The sequence below is a fragment of the Agelaius phoeniceus genome, chromosome 1 (genome assembly GCF_051311805.1).
Source record: "Agelaius phoeniceus isolate bAgePho1 chromosome 1, bAgePho1.hap1, whole genome shotgun sequence".
Classification (NCBI taxonomy): Eukaryota; Metazoa; Chordata; class Aves; order Passeriformes; family Icteridae; genus Agelaius; species Agelaius phoeniceus.
The window spans coordinates 16,761,082-16,783,037 of record NC_135265.1 but is presented as its reverse complement, the minus strand read 5'-3'; the positions used below and the strand labels follow the sequence as shown (position 1 = coordinate 16,783,037).

General features: G+C 44.1%; 1 protein-coding gene across 1 annotated transcript; it reads right to left on the bottom strand.

Moving 5' to 3' along the window:
• Positions 1-15,213: 15,213 nt before the first annotated feature.
• On the bottom strand, positions 15,214-21,956 carry LOC129130109 (patched domain-containing protein 3-like). Its single transcript, XM_054648354.2, has 4 exons — positions 21,089-21,956; positions 20,745-20,866; positions 20,134-20,279; positions 15,214-18,168 (listed from the first exon to the last, which is right to left on the bottom strand). The coding sequence occupies exons 1-4, from the start codon at positions 21,818-21,820 to the stop codon at positions 16,568-16,570; spliced, it is 2,601 nt and encodes an 866-aa protein (XP_054504329.2). The 5' UTR covers positions 21,821-21,956; the 3' UTR covers positions 15,214-16,567.

Below are 21,956 nucleotides of genomic sequence, written 5' to 3'. Positions count from 1 at the left end.
TAGAATTTTAATATGGGAATAGGGTACTGTATTATTTCTCCCTTTTCTCCCTAATTCTGATGAGTTGTCCTTTGCAGATCTGGTTGTATTCTCCAGTGTCCAGAGTATCCATGGTCTATTAAGTCCCCCTGAAATAATCTGATCTCCAGGCTGAAAAGTTCCCTTAGTCTCTCTTAGCTCTTGTGAGCTGGCCCCAAAGGTCTTGGTGGTTTATGCCAAAAGTGTTCAGGCTTGTCTGTATCTTTCTCATTGGGGGAGGGCCCAGAGCTGGACCAGGGTTCAGGATGGGGTGTAATGAGTCAAGGGTGGTGTCGTGGTGGTGCATGTTACACCAGTGTGATGCAGAGTTCCCTGCTCAGCTGGCTGTTGGCTTTCACTGCTGTCAGTGTGTGCAGTGAACTCGTGTTCAGTCCACTTCACCCAGGCTGCTCTGCAGCCAATCAGTGCCTGCACTGTAATGCTGTGGTGCTTTGCCTGTCTCATGTGCAGAACAGGTGCAGGGGGCTAAGCCATGCCAGGAGCAAGGCCTTGCATTCACTATGGTTGGAAATAATGAAGATTCTGTAAAGCTGTTTGTCCTTGTGAATAGTGGCCCTCCCTTTCAATGTGCCAAATGCTCTCACCTGACTTGATGCTGGCTAGGCTATTAATAAAGAGCCTGCAGGGTGCTGCTACTGACTCACTGCCAGATGGACTTGGCACAGCTGATACCACCCTTTAGGCCTGGCAGGCCAGTGAATACTCCACCCAGATTATAGTTGTCTTTTTCAATCTATCTAGCATCAGTTTAGCTACAAGGATGCATCGGGACACTGCTGAAAATCTTTATGGAATCAAGGTGTATAAAATCTCTCCTCAGTGTTTTCATTCTTCAAGGTAATCAGGCTAGTCAACCCCCATATCTCTGGAAAATCCACGATGGTTTTTCCTAACCACTTTTTCACTCATGTCCCTTACTACCTGAGTCTCTTACTACAGAGCTTATGGCTCTGTATGAGCAGAGTTCCTTGTGACCGTGCCCAAACATTTTGGAGGGAAACATGGTAATGAAGTGAGGAGCAGTTAACTGTACACATGTATATACATATATATATGCAGAAAGGCACAAGGAGGATTTCAAATCCAGAGTGGTTCTGGTGTGGCATAACCTGACCAACAGCCAGGCAAATAATTACAAAGCAGAGAATTTGTTCTCTGCAACACATTTGTTGTACTCATTTTCTGTGCTGTTCCCTGTGCAAAAACACAAGAACCTTGTAGCACCGATGTCAAGGTCAAAGCAGTAATCCAACAGGGCTGCTTTGCACAGCAGGAGTAGGTAAAGGTATATTAGAGAGATTTTAGTTGCATGACAGTCTCTCACAGATGTCCACATTGCACAGTTGTGACTGAATCTATTGATTTCAGCCTTTATACAGACAGGTCTCATTCTAAAAGACTGAAGCACCAACTTTGGCTGGCTGCAGCTCTTTGGTTTTCTCTCACCAAAGCCATCACTGCTCTGTCAGTACTGTGAAATCCTTCTCTTATCTCTTCTATGTGTTTTGCTTTTGACTGCTCCTGTGAATCTGCCATAAATATTCCAAAGGTGAGAATAGTTGAACAAAAACAAGATCATTGCCAGCCTCCAGAAATACAATGAGAAACCTAAGCTCAAAGAACGCTCTGGCAAAGCATTTTCAGCTGCAGTCAGGGCAATTAGAATTAGCAGTTTGTAACACAGAGTAAGGCAGCAATGTCAGAGCACTGACTACTCTTTCATTTATAAATAATAAATACATAGACCATATGACCAGAAAAATAGCCCAGGAAATCCACACAGATGACAAAATAGCTCAGAGATATGATTGATGTCCTGAAGGCAGCAACTAGCTGAAGGAGAAGGCAAAGATATCTACAAGCAACAGAATGGATTGCAAAAACAGAAACAACCTGTAGTACTGTAAGAGCAGTGAGAAAGTCCTGAGTCCTGTTCTGTCCTACCAAACATCATAAATGGAACAGATAATCAGCCCTTTGCAGCTGGCAATGCTTTTCCTAATACAGCCCAGGGTACCATGGACCTTCTTGGACCCCAGGACACACTGCTGGCTCATGGACAACTTGTTGTCCTCCAGGACCCCCAGGTCCTTCTCCACAGAGCTGCTTTCCAGCAGGTTGACCCCCAACCTGTCCTGCTGCAGGGGGTTATTCCTCCCCTGGTGCAGGACCCTGGTCTTGCCCTTGTTGAATTTCAGACAGTTCTTCTCTGTCCATCTCTCTGACCTGTCAAGGCTCCTCTGAAGGGCTGCACAGCCCTCTGGGGTATGGGCCACTCCTGCCATCTTTGTGAACTTGCTGGAACAGAAGAGGCCTCTGCCCCTTCATTCAAGCCATTAATGAATCAGTTAAACAGTACCTGGGATCAGTTAACAGGGCCTGGTATTGAACCCTGGGGGACTCCACTAGGGACAGGCCTCCACCTACACCCGGTGCCACTGATTATCACCTCTGGCATCTGGCGTTCAGCCAGTTTATTTTAAATAAATTTAGAAGGCTTTTTTTTCTTCATCAGCTGTCAAACATGATTGCAGACACTTGTACTGCCACTTCCTCCTAAAAAAAATTATGTTCTTCTCAAAACATGTATTGTATTTAGATAAATTACTTGTGGAAAAAAAAAAAATCTGTATCTGTGTTTAACAAAAGGCTTTTAGTGACAATGTTCTTTGGTGTTTGCAATTAATCTTACATAGTTAACTACATAGGGATCTTTTTAATGATTCTGAGCCCTCAGTCTCCAAACTCTCAATCCTGTCATTAGAGGAAGGATCCCATTAACAGGATGCATATTCAGTAATCAGATAAGTGTGACTCTGGGACAATACTTGAAAAGCTATTAATTTTTCCAGGCATAGCCTGAAGTGATATAACATTTGGACAAACTGCTAAAATACCTGGCTCCCCTTCTCTGAGTAAACCATAAATGCAATTAGTCAGATATGTTCTAAACAGAAGCAACATAAATACAGAATTAATGGCACAGAGCCCTAATGGTTCTTTGGAAAATGTGCTCGTGGATGGACTTTTTGCCTAGGCACTTCATCAAAGCATTCTCCTGTTGCATAACAGGACCTTGCAGGCTGAACTAATAAAAGCATAATCCTGCAAGTAAACCAGTGTCTGTTTCTGGTTTTGCCTGGATCATAAAACACCTGATAACGTCCATGTTGGCCCGGAGGCGTGTTCTGCACCTGGATCAGGGGCCACAACCAGCCTGTGGCAGGACTGACATGGCAGTGGCCAAAGCTTCTTCTGCCAGGGACAAGACCAGGGCTGGCTGTGGCCATGGCCTCCCCCCTCTGCCTCTGGGAGCCTCTTCCCCATGGTCCCAGCTGATCTGCCTTGGCCCCAGGCCCAGGCAGCCAAACCCCAGGATCTCATGAAGCCAACATGTGTTTTCTCCTTCAGATAACACTCCAGAGATGTAGGCATTGAGTTGATAAGTGGGAATGTTACTGACAATGGCTTTTTTTCAGTCATACCTTACAAGTGCATCAAACATTGATTTCCACTGTAAAGGAAAAATGCTGTATCGTAAATGGACCCATGTAAATGTTTTACTTAATGTAGTCAACAGATTGAAACATGTCTTACTCAACAGGCTGTTCCTATGGTGCTGGTGGAATGTAATCCTGACTCGGCTACTCAATGTTTGCACCTATGACCTCAGAGCCAATTATAAGAAATGGTGACATTAATAACAAAACAAGACATCAATTTTGCAAGATCCTTGGAAAGCTACAGCAAAATTACTCAGACACATGAGGCTGTTTGGATGATGAAGGGACTGGAGCGCCTCATATGTAAGGAAAGCTGAGGCAGCTAGGATTGTTCAGGAGAGAAGGAGGCTTAGGGGAATCTTATTAGTGTACATAAATTCATGAGGGGAGGGTGCAAAGGGCCAGAGCCAGGCTCCATTGGTGCCCAGTGACAAAACCAGAGGTAACAGGCACAGACTGAAACATGAGAGGTTCCCTCTGAACACCAGAAAACACTTTTTTATTGTGAGGATGACCAAGCACTGGCACAGATTGCCAGGGGGAGGTTATGGAGTCTCCATCCTTGAAGGTATTCAAAAGTCTTTTAGACATGGTCCTGGCAACAGGTTCTGTGTGTTCTGGCTTGAGCAGGGAGTTAGTCCAGATGGCTTCTGTAGATCTCTCCCAAGCTGCTGTGATTCTGTGAAATCCATTGTCGGATGGATTTGATCATCTCCATCAGTTCAAATCTTGGATAATGTATTAAATAGAGCCTAGTGGAAAAAAACCCAAATCAATTCAGAAGCCTGTGACTGATCTCCTTCTTTCCCCTTTACATCCCTTTAGACCACCCTTCATGCTCTCAGGGAAGACCAACCCCCCACTTTTGAAAGAAGTGCCCAGAGAGACAAATTTAATTATATTTATGTATTAGTAAGACAATTCCAGAAATTCCAGAGTATTTTAAAAAGTATTTTTGTTAAAAATCAGATCAGACCATCCTATTCAGTTTGACCTCTAAGACATAATTTTTTTACTTTTAAGAAAGCATTTTCTATTGCAAACTTAAAAGCAAATCCCATGCATCAGTAAAATACAGAATACAATTTCCATGCATGCTGTCACTACCTGTGACTTTATATGCTACCTGGAATTCATTAGGAGATGACAGTCTTAGCTACTGCTTCACTCAAAGACCCTCTTCAGTTAGACTCTTCAGGTCAGACCAAATCATCCTAGATTAGTCAAGAGTGAGAACAGTACTTTGAGAATAGCTGACACACCTCACAGAGCAGACAGGCTGCTTGTTTCAGCTGCAGTGTTAGTTTTGACTACTTGAACAACAGCATGTGACCCTGCAAGAAAGAAGCTGACCCATTATAGAAAAAACAGGCACCTCCAACCCAGGGAGTGATTGGCATCTGACTCCATTGATTCAGAATGCTGAACAATATAGTTTTATTAAAACTATATTGTATTACATTATAGTATATTATATTAAAGAATACTATACTACAAAGAATAAATACTATACTACTAAAGAATACTAAAGAAAAACCCGTGACTGTCTTGAGACAGCCAGGACACAGCGTTGACCAATAGGGTAATTAAATAAACAACCATCACCAGAATCTAATTAGGAACTCACTTCAGGTAAACAATCTTCCTAACACATTCTACATGTGCAAAAACAACAGGAGCAGCAAGTAGAGATAAGAATTCTTTTCTCTTCTTCTCTCTGTGCTTCTCAAGGAAAAAACCTGGGAGAGAGAAATATCTCTCTGTTCAGACAATGTGAATGCCACAGACCCACTCTCCTGTTATTTTCATGCATGGATTTAGCAGAGTGACATCTTCGATGTAAAGTTAGTCACAGACACTCCATGCACACATACACAAAGAAAAAAGAAATATTTTCTAAGATAAAACCATTCAATAGATTTTGATGAGGCCTAATGACTCCCCTCTCTAAAATACCTGCTTTACCACTGGCAGCAGGAGGAACCCAGGACAGTTGGCTCACACAGGGCTCTCTTGGGGACAGCCAAACTGATTTTGTTAATATCCACAGAAATTCAACCTGCATAAGCATGAATGGAAAATCTGTAGCCTTCTAGCCTATGTTTGGCAGAAGTCTGTGGAACTGGACAGGGGGCTGAGTATGGAGAATGTCAGACAAAATTCATTATGGTGTTACTCCAGTCTAGATGTATCAGCCCACCGCAGATGAGTGGCCTCATCCATGCTTGTGACACGGATGAGAGCTGATGGAACTGCTTGAGCCACAGTCTGGCTCAGAAAGACACACTTACATCTCTCATGTGAGAGTAAAGGAAGACCTTATTCACTTGATGTGTTTCTTTTCAATACTCAGAATAGGAAGAACACGCTTCTGTGTAGAAATGCAATTTCTTGTCATGGTACCATTTATTGCAAAACCGCTAAGAAATTCAGAGAATGCAATGTTTCATATTGACATAATGTACCTTTAGTTCCATAGGTGAACTGAAGAGAAAAAAGCTGGTTATTCTGTTTTTTAAGTAATAAAGCCACTAGGTGATGGAACTGATAATTTCTGGGAACAGAAAAAACTAATATGATGGAAATACTATTGGAAAGATTTAATATCAAAACATTGTGTACACAAAAATAAATGTGCATGGTGTGAGCTGTCTTCTTATTGAGTAGATATGTTACTGCAATCTAAAACTTCAAATCAGATTTTTAGCATGGAGAGTGTAATACTCCATGAAGTAAATAACTGTTTTTCATGAGCAGTGGAAGACTGCCCCACTGAGCATACAGACAGTCATTCCTTAGGCTTCTAGGAATTTAACCCTCATTTTGTCTTGTAAATCTTCTTGGCTTTACATCCTGAAAGTGCCATGGGAAACAGTGGTGATGACTGGATTTTGCATGTTTCCTCATCTGTTTTTACTGTAATTTCTGGATTAACAATTCTTCACCTTTCAGCTGTTATTTGAGGGCAGATGGACACAGAGCAATGTTACCTGTAACTTCACCTCCTATGGTGGCTGCTGTGGCTATGGTGACAATGTGGAATCCAATTTGTGGCCAGGATGGCACTGAGCAAACTCAGCAGAATGTATCTTCTTCTTTGGAGACTGCTTAAATCCACATATAACTTACTTGCTGATGCTGCAATATTCTTCTAAATCAAGAAACACTGTCTAAGCAGCACCACAGTTGCTGTGCTAGCATTACTTCCAGGGAAATCTGTTTGAGAAAAGAGTTTTCAAGATAGGACTCATGTGTATGTGAAATATTCTTTTGCTAAAAATTCTTGTTCCAAATTATTGCAATGAATAAGGACTTGAATTGCCTTAAATGTCATTTGGACAACAGTCTGTTTAAAGTTTGCTGCCTGAAGTTGCATTACAGCAAATATAAGCCCTTTATTAAACTGGTTAGACCCACTGAAGTGACAAGATTTTTACAGCTAATAGTGTGAGTTTATACTCCCAGGGACAGCCCCTAAGGTTTAAAAGCACAAGAGATGCTCTGTGATTAGCAAGAAGGTACCTTTTCGCAGCACATAATGGTGAATAAAATAGCCCAGGTCTTCAAACACCAGGTTATGTTTTTCAGAAGGGAATTGCTGAGGTAATGATGAGTTCCTCATAGCTGGTGTTTAGACCAGAAATAAATACACAGTGATTCCCGGGGTTCTCTGGTGGGAGGAAAATGCTGTAGAAGTTATATATTCTTCTTAGTTAGCAGAAAGATATTTGAAATTTGTGACATGGGGACAGAAGATGCAGATTCAAGTATTTTGGGGGTCTTAAAGGCAGTAGTTTCAGGGTGAGACAGTGGTGTTTGTTACAACTTGAGACATGTATCCCCTCAGGTACAGTAAGGAGCTAAAATACGTGGAAACACTAGAGTTACTGAGCACTAGATTTAACATTGTAGGAACAGCTTTGATAATTCTTGTTGACATTTATGAATTAGTATTATGACTGCATTTCATAGATTATATGCTATAAATGCTAGTGTGGTAAACCAGTACAGACAGTCCATACTCGGGCTGCAAACCTAGCTCAGTTCCAAACAAGACTCCATTTAGTCTATTTACCAAGTTGATCACTGAAAAGTTGAGGAGTCTTCAAAAGTGCTTACTCTGAAGTCTGACTTGGTTAAAAACCAACTGTGGTTAATTAAATTTTCTTCAAAGGATGTTTACACCACATCAGTGAAGAGATTGTTCAATATCTGTGATCCTTGAATGCATGCACAACAGAGTAACAAAGAAGTGAAACTCCCTGTGTTCAGCATCTTTATGGAAGCAAGAAGCAGCTGATGAGTTTGGGAGAATATGGGGCTATTGATAGGGGAGAGGTTTATGAGAAGCAGAGCCTCAAGTGTCTTATGAAAATAAAGGATGCTCTTCCCAGTAGAGGAAGCCTGGAATTATTTCTCTTTTCTCAAAATATAAAACACACCTGACTAGCTGAAAGCAAGGAATCAATTGTTCTCTCTGGACTTGGAAGTTACCTGCCCATAGAAATGTCAGGTTTGCTGGTGCTTTTCAGAAACATTTGCTTTTAGCACTGCCATGGTTTAACTCCAGCTGGCCACAAACTACCAGGTAGCCACTGGTTAAATCCCTCCTCTTCCCTCTCCTGGTGGGATAAGAAGCAGAAAAAAGAAAAACTCGTGGGTAGAGATAAGAGCAGTTTAGTGATTGAAATAAATAGTAATAATAGTAATAATAATAAAATAATATATTAATAATATAATTGTAATAGTATTATTAATATAATTGTAATAGTAATGGGGAGAGAGAGAAAGAAATAAAACCCAAGAAAAACAAGTCACATTTATTACAATTCCTCACTACCCACGGAGCCATCCCAGCCAGCCCCAAGCAGCAATTGGCAGCTCCAGGCCAACCCCCCCCCAGTTTATATATGGAGCAGGATGTACTATGGTATGGAACAATCCTTTGATTATTTCAGATTATCTCTTCTGGCCATGCCCTCTTCCCAGCTTCTTGTGCACCTGCTCACTGGCAGAGCAGAGAATATTGAAAACTCCTTGATTTAGAGTAAGAACTAGAAGCAACAAAGAAACCATCAGTTTGTTACCAACTTTGTTCTCACACTACATCCAAAACACAGCACTGTACTAGCTAGTAAGAAGAAAATGAACCATCTCAGCTGAAACCAGAACAAGCATGCAAAAGAAGAAATGTTTGTTCTTATCTTTTAGATGTCCCAGTTGTGCTTTGCAGCTTGATTACCCTGCTAGAAACCAAGGAAAAATAGTATTATACTTAAACCAACAGAAGTGGACTCAACACTGCCTGGGATTGCTGCTTCTTCAGAGGAGGCCACTGAGCAATGCACAAAAAACTTGATGCTGCCTTATTTTTAGGCAAGCAGTAGCACAGAAATAGGATAAAACCCCAAGTGTTTGTAGAAACACGTCCTCAGAGAGGTTAAGTGATATGTAGACACTTGGCACACTAACACTGGATATCACAAACCTGTTTGATCTGGGATGTACAACAGACTGGCAGCCCCTCAGTGCATCATTTGCTCTTTAGCTGAATAATTTCTCTGAGTGTCCCAGGGCCTGTTCTGCAGTACCCATTATGATCACAACAATTCCATGGCCTGTCTGTATATTTCTGCTGCTGAGATATTCTGAACCTGGAACTGTCAAAGGGTCTTTCATTTCCAGGTCTGGACTACTCAGAGGACACAGAGGCAAAAATATAAATGCTGAGTAAACCTGGCATTTTTCTGAACTTAAATTCCATTACTAAATTTGTCAAATAAAGAGAAAGGTCAGGTCCAGAACTTCTGTAATGGTTTAATCCCAGCTGGCAACTAAGACACACACAGCCACTCACTCTCTAGGGGGATGAGGGAGTGAACTGGAAGAATAAAAGTCAGAAAACTTGTGGGTTGAGATAAAGACAGTTTAACAGTTAAAGGCAAAAGCTGCATGCAGAAGCAAAGCAAAATAAGGAATGATTTCACTACTTCCCCTTGCAGGCAGGTGTTCAGCCATGTCCAGGACAGCAGGGCTCTATCACATGTGTATTAGTGACTTGGGAAGACAAACATCATCACCTTTTCCTTCCTTCCTTCTTCTTCCCCCAGCTTTGTATTGAGCATGACACCACCATATGATCTGGGATTTCCTATGGGCTGGCTACAGTTGGCTGTCCTGATTGTGTCCCCTCCCAACTCTTGTGCACCCCCAGCCTCCTTCCTGGTGGGGTGAGAAGCAGAAAAGGCCTTGACATTGTGTAAACTCTGCTCAGCCATAGCTAAAACATCCCTCACTTTTCAACAGTTTCCAGCACAAATCCAAAACATGGCCCCATACCAGCTACTGTGAAGAAATTAACTCTACCTCAGACAAAACACCACAAGCTCCAAGCATTAAAATAAAACAAATAAAATTGCTTTTATGGAACAGAGAAGAAACATGAAAATTTTGACTACTGCCACTAATTGTAGCATCACTTACATTTCTCTCTTGAAAATTTTATTTCCCTCTGCAGCTTTTACAGTGTTCACATAACATTCAGCACAGCTGAAAGCAGTGGGAGTATCACTTCCCTTTGTCAGTGCAATGAGCTGTGAGCTGTATGTTTGTATTTGGGGCATTTCTGTGGAAGGGTGGGGACAAGGAAGTGGGTTTTGCTTGCAGCAAGCTTCTCCATTCTTTTCAGTGGGGAGCTCCCAGTCCCAGAGCCATTTCTCAGCAGTGGAGCCTCCTGCCTGTGAGCACTTCCCGAGGCTGACACCCCTGTGCTGTGCAGCTGGGCAGGGCCAAGTGCAGCAGGAAGCCCTCTGCCCATCGTGCCCCATCCCCAGGGTGCCTTGTTTCCACTGACCACAGGAGATCCTGCACTACTGCAGTGGCATTGGTGCAACAGCCAGGTCTCCAGGTATGAATGAGTAAGATCACTTAGGGAATCACTGGCAAAGGTATCAGTGAACACCAGGTTTAACATTAAGCAACAGCACAACAAAGTTTGTTGCCAAGGTTTACTCTACTACTTACAGAACAGTTAAGACACACTAAGAAAAAAAAGGAACAAAATATAGTAAATCAAAACAGAAATTACCTGAGAACTATCTATGTGTGTTTGAATGTGTGTATTTAGTTGCATGTGACAAAGGATAGAAAAGAATACAACCTAAAAGATTAGCAGCACACAAAAGTAACAGTACTTAAATTTAACTTATATATTAAACGTAGCTTATAACTTAACCATAACAATTTAGCAAAGGAATAACACTTAAAAGCATTTAACTTAGTTTATACCTTAAACTTACTTGCAGGCCTAACTTACTTAGATATCTAAGGTACTAAAACATCTAAGAGAGCAGCATTTCTCCCAGATTTGCTCTAGCATGTGTGTACATGTGTATACCCACAGACATAAAGGTCAGTGCCAGGTACCTGTGAAAAATCCCCACTTTGGATGCTTTTGCACCTCCTCAATGTACAAAGGGTTGAGCCTTGAGGAGTGGGACTTTTGACCCAGGATTCATTAAAGTCATTCAGTGATCCTCCAAGTACAGCAAAGCTCAGAATTTGCAGGCTCTGAGAGGCCCCACTCAGATGGAGGCCACTGGTCACTGCCCACTGCAGCTCAAAGGACTCATTTTGGACCACTGTTTATAGGGCTGCAAGAGTGGGGCTTTGTTCATAGCAGTGTTCCAACCTGGCCACACTACAGGTCAGCAGACCTTCTCTGAAAGTGTGAGCACAGGGATATGATGCTATGGAGGCAAGGAAAATAGTTTCCAAGGCTGATCATGAACAAGCCCTGGAGCTAATTAGGCAGCAGCAGTTCCTAGGAGCAGTCAGTGTTTCTGATAAGCTCAAGAGGAGCTGAGCCCAGGTGCTGTTCATCAAGGCTGAGGCCTAATGAGCATTTCTCAGATGGCAGTGCAGCCTGAAAAAGAGAGGGGAGTGCACCACCACAGTGCTCCATTGCCTTTGTTGAGCAGACCTCCATTAACTGTTAAAGACACTCAGACACTCATCTCTCATGTAAGTAGATCCTTACACAGCCACCATTGTGAGTGGGTGAGCAGTTCTAGGTAAAGAGGCTTCAATTTAGGTGTGCAGATTTATTTGAATCTGCAGCAGACTCCCCCCTCACAGTTCACATGCCTGTCTGCCACTTCCATAGAGTCTTTTTGGAAGAATAATGTCTTCTAAAGGATATTCTACTAGTAAAACAAAAATTTGTTTGTTCAGATTCTTCTGGGTCATTCTAAGGTTACAGGATGATAAAAGCAAGAGTTTAGGGAGAGGCAAATTGCCAGGAAACTATTTCAAATCCCTTTTCTGTCTCATGCATTATTGTGAATGGGATGAGTTTAAAACAAACGCAGTAAACTGAAAAGCAACAAACTCATTCTACCTGACTTGGGAGGACTGTTGGCATGGAACACAACCTCAGCAGGCAGGTAGGCAGGCCAGCTCTGTGGAGAATGTGTTTACAGCAGTACATTGCCATTCCCATCCCAAAGTCTCCCTGAACAAGTGTAATTACCTGCCTTTCTCACTTTTGTGATTGCTCTCAGAGATAGTTCTTGTCACGCAAGAGAGCATAACCCTGGTGGGGAGTGCCCTGCTGAGGGGTAAGGGAGGTAATTCTTCCTTAGGGACACAGTGGGTCAAGTCTGTTTTGTGTTCCTCATGCTTTCATCTGGAGCAACATGATATCTGTCTGTGAATGGAATCTTCTCTGTGATTTTGGAGGTTCTAAGGGGTATTTTTGATTTTCCTTTGGTTTTTGTTGCTGTTTTTTTAGATTATGCAGATTGCGGGGTGCGGAGGTTCAGGGACATCACACCATAACCAATATGATCCAGTGAAGCCAAATTTATTATCCCTAAAAAGACTATATTTATAATAGATCTCTACTGTCCACGCGTCTCTAGCTAATCCATGATTGGTTAATCCTAGCTGTTCACCCATCTAAATTAGAATGCTGATTGGATCACCTAATTTTTCACGTGTCTTCCTGTGGTCATCTGGTCCACCCATTACTTACTTTTTTCTTAATTTCCCAAGCTTGCTGACAAACTTGCTAAGTCCTGATGACTCTTCTTCTTGTATCTCTTTCAAGCATATACCGACCCTATTTCTGAATATGTCCATTATTCATTGTTTGTGAACGTGTCCATTGTCCATTAGTACAAGCAGGCTGGATTGTGCATCGGTTGAATATGGCCATTGTCTAGCAAGAACTCCTCAATTGCAAAAAACTCTCAACAGCAGATGAGCATGCAGGTGACAAAGATTAGATTGTGATCCTGTGTAGGTTAATTTTTTATGAACTAGGTTGTAAAGAAGTACCATTTAATTCGATCTGAACTGTTTATACAGCTTTCATCATCAATCATTTATGGTTTATTGTGCTCAATATTTCAATATAATAAGGAAACATAAATCAATATGTTTTCAGGAGCTGTTTTATTTGTCTTCCTTATAAAGCCTGTGTAATTAAGGTAATAGGCAGTTACAATTTTAATATATTTTCCACTTTAACTGTATAAACATTAAATATTATGAATGTTTGTATCTTACCTTCAAAAGAGAAACTGTTTTTACATGGGGCACGCCCAGATCACCAAGGCATCATAATGTGGTTTCTTAGTGGTTTTGGAACGCAGCAGAGGCAGTCCTTGTCCTCAGTCCAGTCTCTGTCACACCCATAACTGTGCCTTGCTTGCTAACAAGCTGAGATGAGGACTGGGAGAAAACACTCTAAGGGCCAAACAGGTTAAAATTTAAAGGTATAAAGTGAATTTATTATTAACAGAGTCAGAAGAGGACAATGAGAAGTAAAATAAGCCTTTAAAACACCTCTGTTTCCCCCAGCCCCTCCCTACTTCCCACTGACAGTGCAGGGAGATTGGGTGTGGGGGGTTTTGGTCAGTTCATCACCCAAGATCTTTTTTTGTTTTCTCAGGGAAAGAGTCTTTCCTCTGCTATGCCATGGGGTCCCTCCCACAGGAGACAGTTCTCTGTGAACTTCTCCAGTGTGGCTCCAATCTCTGGAGCAGCAGTCCTGCCAAAACTGCTGCAAGGTAAGTCTTTCCCACTGGTCTTTCCAAAACTGCTGTGGCATGGGTCACTTGTCCACAGCACGGGATGGAGTCCTCTAAGGATAGGCTGCTCTAGTTTGGAAGCAAGGGTCCTCTTTCTTGATCTCTGGAAGCAGGGGCACTCTCTCTCCATTTGAGTCTCCCACTTGATCACACCTTTCTCCAGTATCCACCCACTCTGGCATTACTACTTCTGCCATGGGATCTCTGCATCCCCCACGGACCTCCTTGTGGTGTTACATTTAGTTAAATGGTTTGCTCTGTCTCACCCCTTGAAAATGTACAGTTTATTCCAAGCCATGATTCTCCCCTGAAGTATCATGTATCTGTAATCCCATTGGCCCAAGTCTTATTCCGCGCCCACTTTGAATCTCCCTGTTAAGCTGTGCGGGGGAGATTAGATGCTCTCTTGGCCCTTTGCTCCCTAGGCTCTCCCCTTCCCTTCTCCTTTTCCCCCTTCTCCCTCAGAAACCATGCTGCTCCCGGGGATGGGACCCCCAGTAAACCCTCATCTAATCAGCACCCTTAGAAGCTGTGTGGAGACTCCTCGCCTGTCTGCTGCTACCAGCGAACATACAGCTTAGGGGGCCCCCTAACGAACTGTGACACCTCATGGTCTGCAGGGGCACAGCTGCTTCACCATGGTCCTCACCATGGCCTGCAGAGGAATCTCAGCTCCAGCATTTGGAGCATCTCCTCCCCTTTTTTCCACTGATCTTGGTGCTGCCTCGTTGTTTCCCAGGTGTCCTCACCCCCTCCTCTTCTCTGACTAGAAGAAAAGCTGTTGCCTGTAGGTACCACTGCCAACAGTTTCCTCCACTTAAAAGATTCCTGCAGGATGCTGCAGTGCCAAGAGGTCGATTTTGTCTAGATTCCTTGCCAGGAGTTGCTTGCCATACTTTTGCTGCCAGCCACGTGGCCCTGCCACCACTGAGTGGTCAATGATGGCTGCTGCGGCGCTGGTGCTATTTAATGCCTCTCTTCATGTGGGGCAAGGAAGGGAAGTTGTGGCTGCCACCCCTGCCCTTCTGTCTTTGCAAGGCTCTCTAGGAGTGGCCAGGCAGGCAAAGCTTGCTGTAGGCCGCACCAAGATGGCGGCAGCTGTGGCACATCACCTCACGCTGCCAGGATGGCCCTGGTGGTGGTGCCTTGCCACCCCGGAAAAAAGCTACACATGCGCTGCTTTGATTTTCTTCTTAAATATGTCATCACAGAGGTATTACCAACCTCTCTAATTGGGCTGGCAGCATGTATATCTTCAGAGCCATCAGAGATTGGCTCTGTCAGACATGGTGGAAGCTTCTAGCAGGTTCTCACAGAAGCCACTTCTGTGGCCCTCCCCTGCTACCAAAAGACCAGGCTGTGTGAAATCAACACAAATGTCCCTTCCAACTCAAACTATTATATGACTCTACGAATGAGAAGCATCCTGCCCTGTTTACTGGGTCTCATGAAACTGGCCAGATATCCACAGGGAACAGAGGCAGTCCCTGGCTTTGCCACACTTGCTCAGACTCTCAGAAGAAACCCACCACAGCAGCAGATTTGGATTGAATGATTTAATAAGCACTACACCAATTTTTCCAGAATTACAAACACTGGTTACCATCACTTATTTTATTTCCAATGGGTCTATCATGATATTGACAACAAATTATGAATTGATTTTCGCCTACTGCCTTGTCCCCATAGGTTAGAAGATCACCTCATATATTCTTAGCTACTACTCAGTGAAAGCTCCTCTGCTCTATTGATGCATCACAGGATGGGCTGTCACTGATGAACATAATTGAATTTATGGGTTTACAGTTTTTGGACTGATCTGCATAAACATGGGTTTCTTTTTCACTTTGTCCCAAATCAGGCTGTGATTGTCTCTAGTGAATCCCTGCCCTGTCATATCATGGAACAACATCTCCCAACTGGTTACTCAGGAGGTCCACAAAAGTTCAATAAACCTTGCATACTGCAGCCAACAGAAGCTACAGACAAACTTCTTAAGGGTACCAGATGTTCAGCCTTAGCTAGAAAAATGGACACCAAGAAAAGGCTTTGAATAGAAAATGGGAGTCAGCTTGGGGTGAGTCTTCCCCAAGGGTTTTTCGTGCTGCATGAGAAACCTAAGCACATTTTGTCTCCTGAAGGCTTATGAATTACTGCAGTCTGAGACAGTTCTGACCTCTTATAATTTTGCTGTAAACCAGCAAGATTTGAGCCTCTTGGGCAAAAAATTGTCTTCCAGCTCAGTGCTGGGATGAGTTACAGCATCAAGGCAAACAAGGAGGAAATCCAGTCCAATGAGAGTTACTCTTTCCTGCTATGACTGTGTCCTGCAAAAATGTAACATATTCCATTCACCTGATGAAGTGGTCAGTGTTTGCAATAATTTTAATACATTCAGTTAAAAAGTCACACAAAAAATGATAATTGTCACCCTGTTTCAAGTTTTTCTAAGCCTTCTGATGTTTACATTCTTGTAACCAACTTACTCATGCACTTTACGTAAATAACTTATTGTTTTGCATTCTTTTATGGAGGAGGAGAAATTTGATGGACTGTTGGTTTGTCCAGTGTCATTGGAAAGGTGGCAGTGTCACCCTCCAATCCACTGTCTCTTTTGGAAATCTATAGATGTTGGAGTCAGAAATTAAAGTGCTCTTTTTTACCTTGGAAAGCTGCGTGTCCACATCATTTTATTTCGTGTCCTATGGTGACAGATAATTGGCAATACTAAGGTGGTAATTGAACATACACAAAGGTAAAAACTGCAAATCCATTCTGTGCGGTTTGTTGCTATTTTTCTTACCTGGCATTTCTGAAGCCTTTGTTGATCTCATGTATTTATTCTTATACTTTTTATGTCTTATATTTCCTGACAGTCACTGCATTTGAGCCCCCACACAGTAAATATATAAAATCTTATATTTAAATAATTCATGGACAGTCTTTATCATTTCTAAATCTATGCTCTAACCCTTTAGACATGGTACTGTGAGGTGAACTGACAAAGTTTCCAAAAAATGTTAAAAACACTGGAATAAAAACAAGACCATGAAGAGCCCCAAACAAAATAACAAGGAACATGATCTTGAAGAACGTCCTAAAGATGTAGGTGCTCGCTGCAGCCAGAACAACTACACCCAGTATTGTAGAAACTGCACCTTGTAGAACTGGGTAACCCAGCACGGACAGAGCTTCAATTGCCCTTTTATTAGCCGATGACTCTCCACTGGTAACAAAGGCATAGGAAATGTGAGCAGAAAAATCTACTGAAAACCCAATGCAAATGACCAGGTTGATCATGGATATGGAATCGAGGTTGATGTTCCAGAACGTCATGAAACCAGCAACACCAACTATAACAGAGGCTATAGCAAAGGTCACCCACAAGCAGCACAGCGGGTTGGGAATGAGCAGGAGGGAGACAACGAGCATGGCCCCGGCAGCAACCACAACGTTCTGAACAGTGTTCTGCACTATTACCAGGTACTGGTCGTAGTAGATGAAGGCTGGGTGATACACCTTCAGTGGAATGCTGCACTGCTTGGCTGCCTCTCTTAACTCATTGAGGAGATTCTTCTCATCCACGGCTGATGTCACGTTCACTGTCTGGATGAAGAAGCGTGAAGCCTCTATTTCATCCTGAGTCTTGTTTATGTCCCACTCAAAACTGTGATGAACTCTAAACAGTACATTTAAGTTATTTAAGAAGTCAGTCTTACTGTTTATATTTATCACACCCCTTTTGTCAAGTTCTGTGTATACTCTCAGCCATGACTCTGAGAGGTTCTTATCTACATAGGAAATGTTCTCTAAATTCTGTGCACAGCTCTCAATGCCAAGACGCACCGACTCGTTCCAATAATCTACACTCTCAGTAATGACAACCATGACCCTGGGCCCATATGTGGAGAAGTATTTGTCATCATCATCATAGTATGGAATAACGTAGGAGGCATCATTTGCCAGATTTCGGAGATCGATGCCTTCCCTGACCTGAGTACACCCATAAATGCTGCCACCCAAATATGCTCCGTAGAGCAACACCATGAGCACCTTGATCCATTTATTTGTAACAAAAGGGCCGTAATACTTTTTAAAGAATACGCTCATTGGATGCTCACCTTCTGGCTGAGATGGCTGCCCAGAACAGCTGCCGATACAGCAAGCATTGTACAAGCAGGAGTTCTCAGCCTGATCTTTACCTACATCCACACGCATACAAGTCAGCCAGTGTCGGTTCCCTTGCTCCCTTTTGTGATTTAATACCAGAACTGCCCCAAAGAAGGTCATGGTATATACATAGCAGAAGACAAAAGCTGTCCCTGTATAGAGGCAGAAAGACCTCACGGATGGAAAAGCAGTCCAGGTGCCAATGAAGAAGGCCAAAACATCCGTCAGAGTGGTGATGGTCACAGAAAGTGCTGCCTCTGCATAAGTCTCGGCCAGCAGAGATTTAACACTGGATTTCTCGTTTTTCCTTAAACTTTGCTCCCAGGAAGCAATCATGATGAACATGTCATCAACGCCAACCCCTGCAAAAGGAGAGACTGTTAATGCTGCGCTGCAAATGGCAGCTTCCACCAACACCCAACAAAACTACAACATTAATCACATTTCATTCTGCATAAAATCTGGAGAAGGAAGTTGGGCGACTAACACTGCTCAAGCACTGATGCAAGTTACAAGAGAATCTGGAAAACAGATCCTTTGTGTGTAGCTGAATGTATTACCTTTCAGCACCTCCTGGTGACCTGATGGGCTGTTGATCCCTCAGCGACTCTGCTGAAGGACTGAGCACACCTACTGCATCTCTGACAAGTGTCTTGTAGCTGATGTCCATGATGCAGATGTCAGATTTCAAAGCATCACATATTCTGATCCTCAACTATTCTTACCACTGGAAGCATCCCCCATTATCTCTGGAATCTCTTCTTCAGCACTGCAGCAACTTAGAGCAATAATGTCTTGTTCTGCCTTCAGAAGGCAGGAAGAGCAGTTGCTACCACCTGGGAGAAGAATGATTCCAGTTTTCCAGTGGCTTACTTTTTTTATGCTCTTTGCCCTCCACTTCTCTCCAGTTTATTTTCCAGCACTTTTTCACAATTTATTACTCATTTTTGTTCACCTCTATACTGATGTGCTCACAAATATTACCTGACAGATCCCTGGGATAACCTGCCAGGAAGACTGGATCCTGGGTTTGAGTTTTTGCTAAGATGCCAGAGTAAGTGAGCTGAAGTTCAAAGATGAAGAGCCAATGGGCTTCTCTCACCTCTGCTAACTCTCAAGATTATTACCTCACACCTTTCAATATTTTGCCATGTTGCCAAGGGCTCTTCTATTCACTGAAAATTAATCACACAGTGCAAATAGCGGAGTGAGATTTAGCCAAGCACAGAAGAAGAGATGAAATCATTACCTGCTACCTGAACAGGCAATTGCCAGTAAACATGCAATGATGAATTAAGGAGCACATCAAAAGGTACTACTGGGTGGCAGGGAGCCAGACTGCTTCAGAAAGCAAGCAGCCCTCAAAGCAAATCCTCTGATGTACTGAGAATTTGTTTGCTTTAACGCAAGGAAGACAAAAGTCTGCATGTTATATCTGAAGATCTGAAGAGACTGACTTAAGCCCTTTCCCAGGTATACAAAAGGGGCTTTTTGATAATCAGAGCCACTGCAATTGATGAGCAAGCAAAAGTAGATGAAAAAATGCATTAGAATTATGCAAGAAACAAAGAAACAATGCCTGCCCAAAGGAGCATTTGCATTGGACATCTTAGGATGATGCACAGCCTCCGTCAACCTGGGAACTCCATGTGTTTCCCTCAGCATGAGACATAGCTGAGGGAAAAACATCAGATGAATGTATGATACAGGAGACCAGTAAAGATTTTAAAAGCAGTAATTTGTTTGCAGCAACATTATGTGGTTGGAAACATTATCTAATTGCAGCAACACTTTCAGTACTTGGAAAGTTCAGCACTGGCTGTTAAGCAGTCTGTGTAACAAGGATGCAATGATACCAACTTCCTTGGGTTTTTGGGGGGAGCTGCTTGCACAAATGGTGCATCACTTCAGTTGTGCAGCCAACTGAGACTTGTTTGTACATAGATGTTATACTGCAGAGGATTAATCATCCTGGCTACACTTCCAGGGACACTACAACAATGCCAGAAGTGCTAACCTTACCACTCTCCCATTTACAGTTTGCCTGCTGTAGCAGTGGATCTAGATCAGGCCTTGTCTTCTGGGGAAAGCTGCCCTTGCACCAGAACCCATCTCCAGTCCCACTGTGGCACACGGAGCTGAGCTGAGGGGCTTGCCCACCTCTGTAGGTGCTCTGGGGGGGCTGCACCTCTGGGTATCTCCTACACTCACTTCAGGAGAAACTGTTGTATTCTCTGACATTCACATCATAAAAGACTGACACCATTAGGTTGCTTTAACTTCGCTCTGGTCTTTGTATCTGAATACAACTCACTTTTTCTACTTACCCAGAATGAGGAATGGTGCATTTGCTACAGTGACCACAAATGGCACTCCACAGAAGAGCATCAATCCAAAGCTGCTTAATACAGCTAAGCCAGAAGAAAGCACTCCACAGCTTGCAAGCCAGATATTATTTCTTATACAGCTCAGTCTGAAATTATTTCAAGGAATATCTTAGTTATATTTCATATATTTCCCAGACAATACCCTGTCTGAATAGAACACCTGATGAATGATGCTTTGAGAGATCCTAGGGTGTCAGCAGTGGACAAGTTTAATTTCTCTAGGGGGTGAGCATTCAAGTTGGTCATGTCCACACAGAATACTTGTTCAGGTATTTATCTGGTATTTACTGTAATCCCCATCTAAGCAGTTAGGAAATATGCACAGATAGACAAGAAAAAGCAAATAAATACCTTTTGCCTACTATTAAATGTCATATTATTAAATGTCATTGTTATATTGTTAAATAGTGTTAAATCTTATATTATTAAATGTCACTTGAAGCCTGCAGTTTCAAGAACGCCTTCATTCGGCAAGAGCAGAAACCAGCTGGAGGAAGGTAAAGAAGAGCAGAGATCACGACTCATTGAGCCATAGCTTAGAGACATTTTACCTTAGGCAAGAGACGATTGCAAAGGTTATTGTCAGGAAATATGTTATGGAGAAGAGCGGGATCACACTTTTGGTATTTCCTTCAAACTCCTGTTGTCTAGACAGTGAGGTAAAATAAGTCACCTGCCGTTAAAACAACAAGAAACGATAAAGTACTTTCCCTCTTCTTGTTCTATGTACAAACGCACAGGTAAGGCCAAACATCACGTTAGCAGAGGAGCATTGCCGTGGCCCTCGCAACCCGTTCGCCTTCTTCTGCCACCGTCCCTTTCCATTCCGCGCCGGGGCTGCCCGGACGTTTTGGGCTCGGCGGCTCCGCACGGCCGTAGCCGGCCCCTGCGTTACCTGAATAGAGCGGAGGCGCAACTCCTCCACTTTGGACGAGATGTTCTGCACGAAGCTCTCCAGCCACTGCCGGCTGTCCTGCGCCTCGGGGCCGTCCTCCCGCAGGTAATACAGCAGCTTCAGGGCCCGCGCCCTGAGCACCCGCCCGCCGTCCGTCTCCACGCCGCCCAGCGCGGCCCCCAGGAAGACGCCGTCGTTGATGGGGAAGCGGAGGCTCCCCGGCTCGGGCGGACCCGCATCGCCCCGCCGCGACAGCAGCTCGTTGGGGCTGGCACAGCGGCCGGCGGTGCGGGCGCAGAGCCGCTCGTACTCGGCGTCGTGCACGGTCGCGTTCAGCCGCAGCACCTCTGCCCACGGTGCCGCGTCCAGGACCGAGGTCCCGTTCGTCGCCACGGCGATGAGGGCGGCGTAGGCGCCCTCGGTGGGCAGCCGCGCGGCGGAGAAGCGCTCCGAGTCGTTGGTGGGGAAGTGCCGCCGCACGAAGTCGCGCTCGGCCTTGGCGGGGCCCCACGTGGGCGTGAACTGCCCCTCGATGTCGTTCGCCTGCCGCTGCGGTAGGAAGACGAAGCCGGCGCCCAGCCCGCCCGACAGCAGCAGCGGCACCAGCACGAAGGGCCAGGGGCAGGCGGCCACGCCGCCCGCCAGCCCTTCGAAGAGCCGGCGCAGCGGCCGCTCCACGCAGTTGGTGTTGCGGCAGGAGCAGCGCTCCGCGGGGTCCCGCGGCCCCGCCATGGGCCAGGCGGGCACGGGCGGCCGGCCGCAGCTCCTCGCCGCGGGCGCGTCCCACTCCGGGGCCCGACGGTGCGGTCTGTGCGGGCGGCGGAGCAGCGGAGAGAGAGAGGGGAGAGAAAGAGGGAGAGGAGTTCAG